This window comes from Haliotis asinina, chromosome 3 (assembly GCF_037392515.1).
Source record: "Haliotis asinina isolate JCU_RB_2024 chromosome 3, JCU_Hal_asi_v2, whole genome shotgun sequence".
NCBI lineage: Eukaryota > Metazoa > Mollusca > Gastropoda > Lepetellida > Haliotidae > Haliotis > Haliotis asinina.
In genome coordinates this window covers 35,256,652-35,273,630 of record NC_090282.1, presented here as the reverse complement: position 1 = coordinate 35,273,630, position 16,979 = coordinate 35,256,652, and the positions used below count along the sequence as shown (strand labels likewise).

At 36.9% G+C, this 16,979-nt stretch overlaps 1 protein-coding gene across 10 annotated transcripts in view; it reads left to right on the top strand.

Annotated features, from left to right (window-relative positions):
• LOC137277881 (regulating synaptic membrane exocytosis protein 2-like) overlaps nt 1-10,049 on the top strand; it is a 66,419-nt gene extending 56,370 nt beyond the window's left edge. For all 10 annotated transcript variants that reach the window (XM_067809863.1, XM_067809862.1, XM_067809861.1 and 7 more), the window contains 10 exons: nt 3,752-3,950; nt 4,165-4,298; nt 4,632-4,755; nt 5,086-5,225; nt 5,751-5,880; nt 6,335-6,564; nt 6,776-6,911; nt 7,320-7,537; nt 7,758-7,897; nt 8,028-10,049. In XM_067809863.1, coding sequence (XP_067665964.1) covers nt 3,752-3,950; nt 4,165-4,298; nt 4,632-4,755; nt 5,086-5,225; nt 5,751-5,880; nt 6,335-6,564; nt 6,776-6,911; nt 7,320-7,537; nt 7,758-7,897; nt 8,028-8,246 — 1,670 coding nt within the window. In that variant the 3' untranslated portion in view covers nt 8,247-10,049. The remainder of the gene's footprint in view (nt 1-3,751; nt 3,951-4,164; nt 4,299-4,631; nt 4,756-5,085; nt 5,226-5,750; nt 5,881-6,334; nt 6,565-6,775; nt 6,912-7,319; nt 7,538-7,757; nt 7,898-8,027) is intronic.
• The last annotated feature ends 6,930 nt before the right edge of the window (nt 10,050-16,979 follow it).

The window sequence follows — 16,979 nt, the reverse complement described above, 5'->3', positions numbered from 1 at the left end:
AAAGTAGGGAATGCTCAAAAATGCCGTAAATTTCCAAAACTGTAAGAGATATTAGTTTTTAGTAATAGGAGTATGATGATAAGAATATTTGGAACATACTATAACCAGTGGTGAAACATGACCGTGGATGTTATGACTGCCAACAATCTTGAAAGACAATAGGGTGAAAACTGGAAATTCCCAAGTTTGAAATGTTTTAAGGGTTCAGGTTCAAATTGTTGTACTAGTATTTGTACTTCCTGAGAAAGTGTAATCCCAAATATGACGTGTTACATTTGACCACTTTCTAAATGGCATTATGTAATCATAGCATTCGGCCGTGGGAGCTGTGCCAATTTACACTTATCAGAGGGGTACACAAAGTACACTTTCCAGACTACCAGTTGTCCGAATTCCATTTTTGTGGAAGTCGCAGTGGCCGAGTAGGTTCTTGAGAGGCCAACCTACATGAGTAGGGTAAGCAGCTGACTGTGTGCTGGCGATTAGATGCCTGACTCTTAGGTTGCAGGTTCAAATCCCAGATGGGACTCAACCGCCCCACAAAAGTACAAGACTTTGTACTTTCCTAAGAAAGCGTAATCCCAAGTATTATATATGTTACAAATGAGTGTCAATATGTTGTAGTTTTTTATAGTACTGTGCGGTGACCTGTGTGTTCATTCATACATAGTGTCACCACCAAAGTGAACCATCTGAAAACATGATACATGACCAACGATGATTACTCTATTTTGATGTGTGAGTCCTTTATGTCTGAATGTAAGTGGCAGTACATCTGTCCATAGAGCCTGGAGATGAGCTGCATGAGATTATTCTGTTCATCACACCCATAGGTCCTACGTACATTAATGACATTTTCAGCAGTTATTTTTGCAAGTTGGGCTAGATATTGTAGAGTGTGGTTTCAGATTTGTTCATCCTGTGCTATTGTCACTGGCCTGATACGGCCTGAGCAGGAGCTATTGTCAACCTGTTATGATTTCTTGTTCCCTGTTCCATAGTCTGATTATAACAAGCTGAATCAACGTACATTTTGGCCAATGACTTCCAAAAGTTTCCAAACTCCTCATATTGCAGATAGTTCATTGCTAGTTCACAAATGTATGAATCAGTTCAAGGAATTTACAACAGTATAATATGCAGAATCAATAAGAATTATGTAACTAATTCCGAGATTAGTTGACCCTTCTTGAACATGTCAGAATAAGGAAAGATACCATATGCATGTGTGTGGCCCTATTGCATGTGCAAACTACGGGATGTGTTTTGGTGTTAAGTTTTAACCCTGGCATAAATGTTCTTGCCAAAAGCTGTTTGTCATCCACACTTACCTTGTTCTTACTGTACATCAACACTGAGATATTTACCCCTTACCTTAAAGATACAGATCTTTTCTCACATTGTTCATTATTTTTTTGTCATCATATAACAGAAATGGTTATGTGTTATATATTTGTTTTGTGAACCTTGTATTTATAATTTACTTGCCACAAAAAATGGTACGAGTTGTAAGTGATTCTCTTCCATATAAGAGTGAATCATAAACTTGAGTGGCACTGACAGGCCCAACTGTGAGTTTCCACTGTATGAATAAGAACCCTTGAACAGGTGGGGCACTCTAGATTGCAAGAAAGATCATGATTAGCAAATTTATATGAAAAAGGATGAAGAAGTTGATCAAGAGATGAAAATTTCTGAAGAAATGCAGTCGTTTGCAAGGTCAGCATTCAGTAATTTTTAAATATGTAAATCCTTGCATGTGTTACCATGGAAACTGTTTTCTTTTTCAGCTGTTTTATAACCATGTACTGTTCGTATTTGACGTATCATTCTAGCTTTAGAATCACAGCAGTTTTTGATAAAACACTTTTTATAAGCATATAGAATTATTGAAAACATTACAGATTTTAAATCCACAGCTTTATGCTTACAGTTCTAAAGAACACCATCTTTAGAGCTGTTTTCATGTTGCAGCAAAAGAATTGACACCGGTTTTGTGCACCACATTTATGTGAACACTTCTTTATGCACAGAATAACATATACATGTACTTGCACACATACTTACGGTACCTAAATGATTCACTGTCAACCTCAGAGATACAGCACTGCTTCTTCTGTTTTACAATTGGATAGTCTATGCCTGTGTGGTACAGTGCTGTGTTGCTGTGAAATTGTTCTGGACAAGGATATGTACTCTGCAGTTTATACCTATAGTGAACAAGTTCAAATCCCATTTCACATTTCTATGAGGAAGATTCTAGCAATAAGGAGTTACTATTTCTAAAACAATACCTTTTATGTGCTATTATTATTATTATTAGATCAAAATCAAAATTATACTGTGTTTTATGAACTGGACCATGTATTGTATAGAGCTAAGAGCTTGTCCATGTTGTTCTTGGATGTGGAATAATTACTGATGTGTTGATTTCAATAATGACACGGGGCGGTGGGGTAGCCTAGTGGTTAAAGCGTTCGCTCGTCACGCCGAAGACCCGGGTTCGATTCCCCACATGGGTACAATGTGTAAGGCCCATTTTCTGGTGTCCCCCGCCGTGATATAGCTGGAATATTGCTAAAAGTGGCGTAAAACCAAACTCACTCACTCACTCAATAATGACACACAGACAGATAGCATCACACAAATCTACAGATTTCTGTGCATTTAAGAGCAGATTGTAGGCAATCCAATTTTCTTTTATTTCTTCACAGATGAGTTTTTCTGTAGGACAGAAACAGCCTAAAGGTGGAACAAATCCTATTTGCATATTAACAGCTTGAAGAAATTAATGTACCTGGAAACTCAACAGATGAGATGTGGTATTCACAGCTGTTCACAAACTACCAGAATTCAGTAACTCAAATTGTACTAATGTATTGTGAATCTTCTAAGTTAGCAGTATGAGAGTTAGACTGAGACATTCTCATGTACACCTTTTTGAATATGTGGCTACCATGTTGACATTTCTGTCTTGTTCGACTTCTCAACCTATCATGTGTAAACATGAATACAATGAATGTGTTTAAATTCACACATCTATATCCAGTCTTAGTTGGGCAGTTGTGACCTCAATGCTTTTACATGATCTGTTATTTGTCAGATATCTAACTAGTGTTCATGTCTTGTTTCTCAAAATGTTATTCTCCATAAAAAATATTTTAAAATAGATAAAAATTGTCAAAATGCAACAGCATGTGAAAGTTATCTTTAAGATGTGCTTGTGGTGTGAAGTTGGGTGATGAAGTTGTTGACCTGTTTGTCAGACATTTTGTCATAGATGTAAATGTTAGTGGTAGACGTGTATGGTCATGCAGTTAACATTGCCTGTTAATTAGATAAGCATCTATCCGCCAACAACTGGTGTCCAAATGTTTGTTGTCGAAGCTGTTATATTTGGAATGAGTTAGTTGCTGTGGTAATTTTGAAAAAAATCAGGCTCGAAAATATACTTCTTCGGTGTGTTTTTTTTTTGTGTGTGTGAAATTATTAATTTGTAAGAACAGGATTGTAGCCAGTTTGAAATTGTCACTTTAGACATTGGCAAACACAGGAATGTATGTCATGTTTTTTATTATTCAATTGTTTCAGATCATGCTTGTGATACTTACGCTATATATCACAGGCATAATAATTGCAAGCTCTGTTAAGTGAATCTTTAGAAATATGGCAATTTGAGGGTTCAGCAGTCAGTTTCTTAATATTTTTCCAAGTTGAAACTCAGTTACGAAGTCACAATATTTCTTTGCAGTTGTAGGACGTGATGAGATCAGTTCTCGACGAAGACATATGACCTCCAGTGGCAGTCTTGAGGTCCCTGACCATGGGGCACAAAGGTCTAGGTCACCATCAAGGGAGGTAACTCATGGTGCTAGGTCTAGATCACGTTCCCCGGCTCCTCATCGCGTGCCAGAGGTTGTTTCAAGGTCGCTATCACCACCCGAACTGAGGTAAGTATCACTCATAATAATTTTATATATAAAATTTGAAAGTAAACCATTTTTGGCAAGGCAATACCATTGGAAGTAACAGCATATGTAAATGATATCCAATGAATTGAGCATATGTGAAATTGTAAAAGAGTTAATTGTTTAAATGAGTGAATCTGGATATTAATCTATTTAGACAAGTGATGTTTGATATATCTGCTCTGTGTTTTTGAAGGTCACAAGCTCCACATGGAGTTCGGGGAGTGCAGGCACGCTCAGCAGGAGGAACTCCACAGAGTACCCCATCACCAAAGAAACGGCAGCTGCCAGCAATACCACTGGAAGCCCAGATGGCCAGCAGAGACAGAGGTAGAGCTGAAGCAGCAATGCTGTTCTTATGTTACACAAGATGGCCAGAGAGTGGAAATTGTGTTTGCTTAATGTCGTGATTAAACAGTAAAACTGTGTGTCATGGAAAATGGTCAGAGAGTTAACATATGAAGAAAATGATGCACAATTACAGTGTCTTGATACTTTGACATGCAACAAGTGAAGGCAAAGAAATCCTACTGAAATTGTTTACATAAATATCAGCAGTTGTGCATGTATTTAGTGATCATTAACAAGTAAAAAGTACCAGTGTAGACAGGTACTACACTTTACTATAGTAGCACAGTTCTTAGTGCCAGATTTTGATTGCAGTAACACAAGACCTCGAAGAGAGAGCTCGTATGATGAAGATGAAGATAAAGATGGGTCAGCATGGCTCTGGAAATATACCACTGTCTGACAGTGAGGCCTACTACTCCAGAAGAGATGTAGACAGGTATGTCCAGCTAAGGGACACCTGTCTTCGCTCACATTGATTAGTGGCCCTCGTAGGGGCAACAGTTAGTCAAATACTGTATGTTTATTAAGCTGTGACTTTAGACTTTCCTACCAGTGACATGATATAAGTGAAATATCATTGGAACTCTTTCACTGTCTTCAAACATGTTATACCTTAATTCACATTTCCTCCTGTTGACATCCTTGACATGGATGTGTTATCACAAGTAACTCAGAACACATGTACTGTATTTTTGTGGCTAATTAACATGTTTCGATTTAGATTTACTGTAATAGCTCAATAATAAATTGTTCACTCTTATATCAGGTCCAAATCAAGAGACAGGAAAGACCGCAGGATGGATATAGATCGGGATCGTGGGGATAGAATGAGAGACAGAGGTATGGATCGAGGATACGAAAGGGGACGCGACCCTGAGAGAAGCCATAGAGGGCGCAGAGCAAAAGGTGAGTAATTATTATACTAATAGCTTAGCTTTCTGCCAGAGGTGAAAACTTGACAGGCTTGATTTACTGTTTTGTTCACTAAACCTATTTTATAATCCTTACTGGCAGATGGGAAATGAAAACTACATTATCAGATAATCTAAATAATTCACTGGTTATTTGCAATTTGAGTGGTGTTAGTAAAGCTTGTCTCATATGGAAAATGTAAAGTTGGTTTAAACAGACTTTCACAACTAGTATCAATGCTGGTACACAGATGTTTTAAAACTAGCATATCCTAAAATTTTGAACTTATTGTTACTGTTTTTAACATCAGAACGCACTCTGGTAATATTCCGTAAATGGTCATAAGTTTACAGGAATCAAGCTTTTGCTGAAAAATGACAATGCAAGTGTGCCTTCCCTGATTTTCTAATAGTCTAGACCTATAAGATCTTTGCAAACTTTCCTAATAATATTTACAGTAATTAAGTTTTGTAACACTGATTTGAAACCAGAAAGTTTATATATTTTGTTACATTTTAGAATTCAGCCCGGAGGTGTCGGACGATGTTGCAAGTGATGTGTCAGAGACAAGTGACATGTCTGAGGTGTCCAAGGTTAGCACCATCAGTGTCAGATCTACACAGTCAGAGCGTCCACACAGGCGACTCAGGTAAGAAGTGAATCCTGTCAGTAAACTCATTTTGCCCTTATGACTGAAGTTTCAAGTTGCTTAAACTCCTGATCGCTAAATCAGGTATTCAATGATATAACATACCCTAAGTTTAGAATAGTAATCAGTTGCGTTTTGTGTTCTTTATACCCTAATAAATTAAAATAGCTATTTGTGGGCAACAAAATGCTGATGCAGAATTTCTGCATTTTTTTGTTTTGTTTTGTTTTTAGGATAGGTTAGTGTTTCATTCCTAATGCCTTTCAGTCTAGTGAGCGGTGTGGTTGCCTAGTAGTTAAAGCATTTCCTCGTCACACCAAAGACCTGGGTTCAATACCCTAAATTGGGCACAATGTGTGAAGCCCCTTTCTTTTGTCCCCCGCCATGATACTGCTGCAATATGACTGAAAGTGGCGTGAAACCATACTCACTCACTGACTCACTTTCATTGTAGTGAATTCACCTCAAAGATGGAGAGCAGAACCACCATGCCTCGACGTCAGCAGGCTGCCCGCAGCACCGCTAACGACAGTCAGAACTATGACCGGAATGATGGCAGCATGTCAGACTCAGCTGTGTCGTCATCAGTGACAGAGGGTCGAAAACGTCGGCCTAGTCTCGGCCACAAAGTGGCATCGCTGGTTGGTCTCAATCGACGAAGCAGCAGTGCCACACAGCTGGCAGGTTGGTTGAATCTCAGGATCTGGAATCAAGCCAGTCTTAACTGCATGGTTGAGAGTAACATATGGCTTCAGAGGGAACATTTGTCTATAGATTCATCTTCCATGCTGTAAAATCATACTCACTGTATACTAATGTTCTACCCTGCGATTGCATGTAACTTCTTACAATCAGCTTACTTCATCACCTCACTTAATTAGTTTACCTCTTTCAGAAAAGAAAAAGAAGAGTTCCTTCCAGCGAAGTGAGGAGGTTGGTCCTGTGGATCTCCGTGGTGGAATGTCTAAACAAGCCAGTAAGGACTCCACAGATGGAAGTATTGGCAGCATTAGTAGTGACTCCTCAAGTGTGTAAGTATCCCCCTGTGCCAACCTTTCTACACCTCCATCAACACAAGGCACATACCGCTACCATGTTTCTTCAGGTTAACAGTTCATATGTCTTGAGTTTCTGACAGGTGCCACCAGGGAGCAAGAGGTTGTGATGATATAGTCACAATTTTGCAATGGAGATGAGATTTTTTAAAGTATGAAAAAGTAGAGCTTTTTAAAGAGTATGAACCGTTTTTGTCCATAAAGAAGTCAGACAGTTATTATTGTTCAGACACCCTTGCAAATATTACATGACACATATTTGGCCGTTGTGTATTTTTCATCAGGATAAGCATACTAAAGTATATTGCTTGTGATCAGTGCAAGTATCTTGAAACACTTGATAAGTTTAGCTTCAGGTCTGAAAATGCATGTTTCTTCTTTCAGACTTTGGCTACCAACCCATGCACGTCTTGGTCCTGAGGGCCAGTTTGGAGATTTTGTAGATGGGTTGGGGCCATCCCAGTTGGTTGGCAGACAGGTCCTTGGATCTCCGTGCCTTGGCGAGATTCAGCTTGGTTTGTATGACAGGAAAGGTCATCTAGAGGTTGAGGTCATCCGCGCCCGTGGATTGTTATCAAAACCTGGAGCCAGAGTTCTTCCAGGTACGAAGTATATCCACGAAAATAGTTATGTTTAAAGAACATCTTAAACAGGAATATGCAGTTTGGAATAGCAATTCAAGTTACTAGATGCAATTTCTTTTTTTGTTCAACTAAAATTTGATGAGTTAAATCAGACAACACATCACACTTTGTGAAAGGGAAGATATATGAATTAAGAAGGTATGAATTTCTGAGAAAATATGTTATCCATGTTTTGCAGCGCCTTATGTGAAGGTTTATCTCATTGATGGCAAGACCTGTGTAGAAAAACAGAAGACAACCACAGCCAGAAGAACACTAGATCCACTCTACCAGCAGCAGCTTGTCTTTACTGAGTCGTACATTGGCAAAATATTACAGGTAAACATTGTAGATTTTGTTACAGTTTTCATGCAACATATGATTTTCTGCTTTTGAACTGAATTTGGATGTGTTGTCAGAAATTAAGAAATACAATACTTTTGATACGGAATGTTCCTTTTGTTTGTAGGTAACCGTGTGGGGCGATTATGGTCGGATGGACAAGAAAGTGTTTATGGGAGTGGCTCAGATCCTTTTGTCAGATCTCGATCTTAGCAACATTGTGATTGGCTGGTACAAACTGTTTACAACCTCCTCATTGGTGGGTCATCATTCTTCCACCACCGGCCTTGCTCAGTCTTCATCGCGCGGTTCGACGTCATCTCTTGAAGCCTTTGGCCGCTCTTAGTAGTAGTGGGACACAGTAGCACTAGCTTTACCTTGAAAACTAGAGTTGTCTCCTCTTGGCTTACATTTCGAGTTGGTTTTGCCAAAGTGTTATCACATGGTTTTGAGATGGATTTGTGTCAGGATTGCTGCAAGCTGGTACCCCAGATGGATAGTGAATAAATGTTTTTTTAACATGTGTTACTGTAGTGTATTTCATTAGAAATGATTTTCACATTCTTGTAGATTAATTCTGTAATGATTTCAATAATCATTGATAACAGTGTTTTCTATTTCATTTCCAGCCCCCAAAGTAGATAATTCAGTAGGAAAAGTAGAAATAATACTTTGTGAAACATATACTGGTGTTGTTAGTGTTAACTAGGGGGAGACAACTCAACAATTTCATGTTATTCTCCAATATCATGTGTGAAGAGACAGCTTGGCTTGTATTAAAGTGTGTTAGTACAAGATATAGATTTGGCTGGATGCTTCGATACTGCAAGTTTCTTCTGAATGTTCATGTGTGATATATATGTTTATGATGGTTTTGACATTCATTCAGCTCAAACTATCATGTTATTTCTACTGTTGATGTTGATGGTGAGACTACACTGCTTGTATAAAGCATTTGACATAGATGTGATAGGGGTACAGTGAAGGGTCATAGTCATGTCACAAATGTTGTTGTTAACCCTTAGAGCCTGTGCCCGGACATACGCGTTTGTGTTAAGTGGTTATGCGGGGGCACAGGGCCATGGGAACTGACTGTGTTACCATTTCTTCTCAAGTTTCAAATGCAATATACATGTTCATTGGAGGGTGTTGACTTTCAAAGGGAGACAATTCAGGAAGGTATCAGCAACTTCTGGGTCATCATTGCGGTATTCTTCCTAGATGCCCTTTCAGTTGGAGGATTCTCAGAGGTTAATAATATGCTCAGGAATACACCTTCACGAGGAACATATACATATATTCCATCCCATTACCTCCGAAAAGCAAAGGATGGTGGGATATGTGCAACCTGAGATGAATTTTGAGAAGGATCAATGTAGCCTGATGATAGCTAGGTTCACCATTTGCTAATGATTGGATTTTTAGGTACTCTTCCTACACCAATTTGTGCTTAAGGTTGTTTTATGCATGTTGTCATGGAGATACAAACCAAGAGTGTTTTATGCATGTTGTCATGGAGAAACACACGCTATGGGTGCGTAAGGGAGTCGGGACCATGAAGAGCAAGCACGCTAGACAACAAGGAACATGTGATTGTAGGGACATATGGTTATCAAGGTGATAGCATCATTCAAGGGTATTAGAATGGTGTATTTTAAATCAGAAGCTACATTTTGGACCGAATTATTTGTGTGTTGCTCTGTGTTGACAGTCCAGTTTATTCATACTGTAGTAACGAAATAATTCCTTTCCATTTTATCAATGGTTTAATCATGTCTGTCACAATATTTTGAACATTTGGTAGAAGTGACTGCTTAAATGAAGTAGAAATCCAAATGTATGATTTTGAATTTATATTGTATAAATGTAATTGGTAGCTGTACAAGGAGTAACATACCTATTGATGTTATCAAATGAGTTCTTTGTGGCTTTGTTTAACTATTTCATATCATGGAAAGATTGATTTGATTTTCTTTAATGTCAAAAAGAGAAAGAAAATGGGTGGATTGAAGAAATATACGAACAATGACATCATATCATAGTGTAACGGTCTGTGTTTGGATCTTTAAAAAGTCATGTTTTGAAGCAAAGATATTTGAAGTAAGACGATTCTATTGCAAAATTGCTATTAAAAAAAAAAGAATAAAAATGTAATGTCATAACTAAATAACTTGTAAAAATTGAAAGAAATTCATCTGATGACATATTCTTTTCGGGTTTTCACAAATTTCATAATACTGACTGATGTTTGTAAATATATCTCCGATAATTCAGTTGTTAGACAGCCAGGTGATAATGATATAATGACAACCCTTCATATATTGTTGATAGGAGCTTGATCCTGGCATGTGATAATAAAGGTTAACTCCAGTAGTTAGTACAGATTTTGTCATGTCAATGAACTGTTTATTCTCATTTACATATGAAGATATTAGCAAGATAATTTGGAAAGAGTTGATTGAAAAACACAAGTGAAACATCATCAGTTTTATGAAATTTAAAGCAAACAAAACCTTCATTCCTTTCGAAAATCAACAGCCTTACTGGTGGTACCAGCATGGAGTTGGTGACTATTCTTGCATACACATTCACTGTAGGAAAGCAGATGTTTTGTCGTGTTGCCTGACATTCCCCTTTCTGAAATGTGTAACATTGTAAATATAAAAGTAACATTCATAAACAATATATAAAAACTATTCCTGTATTATCAAATGTGTATAATTTCAGCTGATTTTTAGTCCATCTTTCAATGGTTCTCTCTTTGATTAAAACACAAGAAATAAATTTGAAACACCATATAACCCATCATTTAACTTGCTGGTCGTCCAACCTTAAATTGTGGTAGTTATTCTCTCGTGCTTAATAATTAGTCATGGTGATTATATGTGTGTGTGTCAAATGTGCTTCTGAGACAACTTGACACAATCTTGTGAATGTGTAGCTGGTACTTAATGGAGGTTTTACAGTCCTCATTGGTATATTGAAGCCATGTGTTACAATTTCGCAGAATAACAACAGAATTGAAGATAGGTGACCCAAAGTGAATGGATAAAAGATCAGGACCATGGCTTCACTTGCCAGATGATACTTGTGTAGTTACTCCTTGTACAAAGAAATCCTGAAAACAGAACTATTTTGTATAGGTGGTTTTAACAACCACTAGTGTAGGTGGTCCCAAAAACAACTGATTACATGTCACTTTAGTATTCGCTTCACCTGATGTTGTCTGTTGGACAGGTGTAAACGTAATAATTTGTTGAATGAATTCTATATATTATTTGTAAGCCCATCTGGTTCAATTGTGGAGAGATACACTTGAAATTTATCTATTCTTGGTGATTTTACTATGGAATTTTACATGTCCGACCTTGTACACAGATGAGTAGTGGACTGTCAGCATATGCATCTGGGATGTGTATTGAAATCAGATGAACACACATTGTTGGTGCCAAATATCCTCTGATCTCCTGTGCAGTGTTTGTTCTGGGGGTCAGATTCCATGTGCATGCATTCAACTTGAATACAATTAGGGAGCATGTCAAAATCTACAAATGTTCTTTCCCTCGAAGTTTTTCAAATTGTGTATGGTATAAAAAGCATGTATCTTTCCATTCATGCAAGAGCTTATTCCTACTGCCAGTTTAGATATTGCATGCTAAAGCTGTTGAATATGACAAATTTACTTGAAACATGAAACAAGAGATGTTTGACATGTTCCCTAGGAACTCATTTATCTACTAATGCCTTATTAATGATTTCTTTAACAACATTGTTGATACTAGCCTAGATGTACCCTAGTGTTGTAGATATTTGTGAAGCTGTTGGAAGATGTAGACTTTAGCTTAAGATATGGGATCAGCATTGCAAGACCATAGCTGATCTGCCCTCTTATATTTATTTGTATTTGGTTATGTCCCCTTGTACATTTGTGAAAGAGTTACATCCCTTTAATCTTGTTGATATTTGAATCCCCAAGTGACAATTCCCTTGCAATTACGCATTGGATAGTTTCTTACCAAGTGTATGTGTATTTTACATGTAAACTTTCTTATTGTTTGTTTTTATACACAACACATCAAAAATTGTATATTGTTGTATGAAATAATATAATGCACAGCTTAAATTGTTATTGAAAGAGGCACCATGTTGTTTAGTACATAACCCATTTGTGAAGATTGCTTGCTTTTAGTCGTACATTCCACAAAGTGATAAGTACTTGTTGATTATTTGAGATTATATCTACACTTAGATTATATCTTACCATTTCAGAATACTGCATGTTTGTACAATTTGTTCTAGAAAATATGTTGTCTGTATATTCAAATACTAAATGGTTACAAATACCTTTTGATGTGAAAATATCGTTTGGATTTTGTAGATTTTAATAATTAAAATCAGGGATTATGTATACGACTACTTATTTGTTATGCTCTGAATAGTTACTGTTCTTTAAAGTTAACCTGTTCTTACACCTTGGAGTAGTGATATTAACAATTTGAAATTTGAGAATCACATGTGGTTCTTGTTGAGTAATGTTGTCTTAAGACTTTGAAAAGCGTGATTCAGGTTTTGCATTTGATATTGGTTTGTTGTTACCTTGAAGCATATTATTATAAATATGAATACATAGCCAACAATTTCTAGGTAAGATATGGTGAAGAGATTCTGTATTAAGCACATCGGATACTAAACCTTCAGTCGATAGGAAGGGAAAGCATTTCAGGTTCCAGCGATTGTATTTGGTGGTATTGTTTATTTACATTGTCATTGTCCATATGTAAAAACAAATGGATATGAATGAAATGCTAAATAAACATACTGGGAATGGCAATACCAAATCGTCCTTGAAACACCAGACAATGGCAAAGGTAATATGGCATTTTGAATGAATTATGAGAATAAATAAATTTATCACAAGTGCCAGTTATCAATTTTCTTTTCAAATACCACTGACTGAGATAATGTGTAAAATATTTTGAGATCAAAAATGAAAAAAAAGATGAATTTTGTCTTCAACCATAAGTGCAAAATATGTATGCTGAACGTCATACATCAGTCAGTTACTGGGGTGAGTGACACAGAATGAAAGGAAAGTTGGTGAGCAAGATGGTAGTTTCTTTTGGGTCACATGTGTCACTGCACAAGACAAATGGCTGTTATGAAATAAAGAGATTAGGTCAATATGTGTGATTATTAAGTGGTATGTTATCATGTTGTAGTCTGTGATATTTTGTTATTAATTTTGACATGTATTCAAAGCGTTTATGAAATTAACTATGAATTATTTTGTAAAATATATGATCAGTCAGCAGAGTTGCATAGTTCATAGTTTCACTATGCTGGTTTGTTTTCAGGCCTGGGACTTATCCATAGGATAGCGTTGAAGGTCTTGCTAGAAACTGTTCAAATATATCAAAACTCATAACCGAAATGATGTGATAACAAATTAAAAATGGTCAAAGTTGAGATGTAAGGAAGGTGATTTTGGTCAGTATATGATCCTCTGCATTTAACACTGACTTCAGTAATAAATCTAACGAGAATTGACATTGTGTCTTAAGACTTCATGAGGAAAAATGATTAGTAGCTGTATCCAGAATGAGATCACAAATACTTCTTCAAATAAAATAATGAATTTAAGTTGTAACTTACAACATCTCCTAGAAGCCTTGTCCATTAAAGTTGTTTTTCTTTAGTTCTCTTTTTGTGCCTGTTGTTAGTTGTTTACTATAATGTCCATTACTCAGTATTGCAATGCATGTGATATTTGTTTTATTTCTCTAGTGTGCAATATACTCTCTATAATACTAGACATGTTCTATTCCTCCAGGTAGTCCTGGACATTGTGAAATGCCATGGTCTTGCACTGATGATCATCGTTAGGGTTAACTAGATTCACAGTTGTATGGGTTAACTAGCTCTAATCAATGCATGATTGACTAATTAACAATGGTGAAGAGAAATCAACCAGTCAGCATACCAGATGCAGCTGCCACTGTGAAATTGTTCTCAAACCCATTTGTTACAACCATTGTCAATGGACAGCATCCAGTTTGGATGATATCCTTTGTATCAAGGTCACGTTCAACTGGTGATTTTTTAAATCATAGTTCATTTCATTTATTTATTCTTTGAATATATACTTTATTTATTGAAGTTAGTTTCCCGTGAGCACGAGTGACAGAGAATGGACCATTATGTGGAGATAAGTCTGTCTGTGCATGCATGGCAGATATCATTGTTCATATCATTCTGTACATTCTATGTACATTGCTGTCTTCATTGTGTACATTATGTTACCATGGTATGTGTCTAAACAGCAACTGAAGTATGTAGAACATTTCCCAGATCAACTCCCAATAGTTCCTCTAATGTTCAGCTGTATATAAAGCAAAGTCCAGATTTAGTGAAGTGAAGAGAGTAGCGGCCTTGCCTGAAACACAAGTAAAACAAAGTCTAGTGATATCACATAAAAACAGTAAAACATGTTCATTTGCTATCTCAACACACTGGCTTATTTTATATCACCATTAATAAATCATTGTTCAGTTGATATCACCAACAATAAAATATTGTTCAGTTGATGTTGCAAACAGTAAAACATTGTTCCATTGATATTCACAAAAGTAAACCTTTCAGTTGGTATTTCGAACAGTAGAACATGGCTGTTTTATGTTTCCAACAGCTAGAATGGCTCATTTATATTGCTAGAGGTAATACATGGTTTAGTTGATGTAAAACAGTAAGACATTGAGCAGTTAATATTGCCAACAGTAAAACATGGCTTATTTGATATTGCCAACAGTAAAACAACTGAATTATTTAATAAACACAGGTTTGAGTGCACAATGACTAAATTCATTATAGTAATGCAATTGTTTCGAAAACTGTATGCTCTGAACTGCATGTAATATTTCCATCAGGTCAACTGTTGAGTATCAGTAGTAAATATAATCAGTACTAAAGGGCAAGAATAGTTTAAGAAATAATCTTATTTGCTGCCTATTACTGTGTCAAGGGCAAGGTCCTGGTTCTCTTTAACTCAGCTCCACACTGATATGAGCGGGAACAACTCAACTTTTGACAATGTGGTTTTTATTTACTTTTCTCTTCTTGAGATGTTCCCTTTATAGATCTCTTTAGATGTAGGTGATCTTCAGTGCTACTCTTCTTGTAGCTCAAGTTTGCCTCATGGTCACCACACTAAAAACTAAGGGGTACTGTAACAAAACTTAGTTGAACAATGGCTTGTAAAAGTATTTGAAACTGTTTAAGGATACTGGAGTATCACAAATAGTGTTTTCCAATGTAATGTCAACTAAATCTGCTGCAATACCTCTCATAGCATGTCGTGTATATCTCTGCATCTCTGTGTTAGAAATGAAGTGCCCAACATCAGTACATAAACTGTATATATCTCACAAGTCAGCTTGCTAGTGTTAGGTGTGTGATAGATATGTGCCAGAGTGAAAATTAGGAAGCCACCATTCAAAGCTTTTAGTGTTTCCATGGAGACCTGTAGTGAAAAGAACTAGCTACGGTTTAGTTTCGCCAAGTTGGTGATGTGTTCGGTGATTTAGCATGAGTCTTATGTTGTCATGTTAGAACAACTAGATCCATATGGTGTAGTCCCTGGCATGTATATATTGTGACTCTGAGGCAAATTTGATACACGAGCCTAGAATGCATATAGCCTTTGTAGGCTAAAAACAACTCCAGATTTTTATACATTTTTTTCATTCTTTAGCAGGCAATCTCAGCTAAGATTTTTTTCTCTCCTAGACTTTCGAGTGGCAAAATAAATCCTATTATTATGAACTGAATAAAACTTTAATATGGTTTTATATAGTGTTTGTTCTGTTTTGTTGAACAGTCAGTGTGGTTTCGTTTCCATGGTTTGACGTTTCGTGTTTTCACAAGTACTGCTGAAATTTTGTGCAGGCTCTAGTAAAGAACCTCTGACTGATGAGTGTGTTTACGACATGGTGGCGTTGAACCCGAATGCAGCATCTGATGAACTGTGAAATAATTCATGAACACCTCGCCAAAATGGGTGCGTCAAAAGAGGAACTCACCGATGATTTAGCTAAGCGGACGTCTGAAAATGAATAAGACAATCAATCAGTGAAAAAAACAAAATTACGAATAAATAGTGTTGACTTTCTTACAACAACCGTTACATGTCGGTGTACGGTAAAAAAGAAACGTCCGAAATTTGCTTAGGTAAACAAACGTCGTCAGAAACATGTTTGACACATGCCATCGTATCCCAATTGCTCAGATCGATGCACATGGTGTTAATCACTGGTTATCTGGTCCAGACTCGATTATCTACAGTCAGCCGCCAGTTGGCATATTGCTAAAGTTAACTCGCTCACTTTTACTAGTGACCAGATCTGGGGGAGACGCTTATACTGAGACTCAACTGTTTTTACTATGATCACTGGTCATTTTAGATATTTAATCCGTGAGCACATCATGTTTATTTAGATGACGTTTAAAAGATAGCAATTTAAAATAATAACCTGTTATATGTGATTTCCACATTTTAAAACCATTCTTGTTGAATAAATATAACTAAATCAGGCTTTACTACAATAGGACTTTTTTTACCAAGGACTCATTTCCTACGACCAAAATGCTTAGGGTTGTAATGATCCCTAGACCGGGCAAAAACAATATCGTGTTATTGTGTTAGCTGCGCCATGCTTCAGATCTCACGGACTCATTTGTAGTATCAGGGATAATCTACAACTCTTGTTAGAATCTCTCTGATAGGATGTGACCAAATCGCTTACTACAGACCTCAAAGATTGACATGGGCTAGGTAGCACCAGGAACTGAAGCTGTGCCTGATGGTCTTACATCCTGACAAATCAAGGGTTTGCATCCGATTCTCAGAAAAGGTCCGCGAATAGCAGTGAGCGGTATGCCTCAGCATATGATTTGTACGCGGGCAGTGATGCCAGTGTATGGGACGGTATCACAAATGACAGATGGACTGGTTAGTGAATTGATGTGTAACTAGCCAGCAATGCCATGTCCGAGCACATGGTGGATGTTCTGTGGCGAAGGGTGG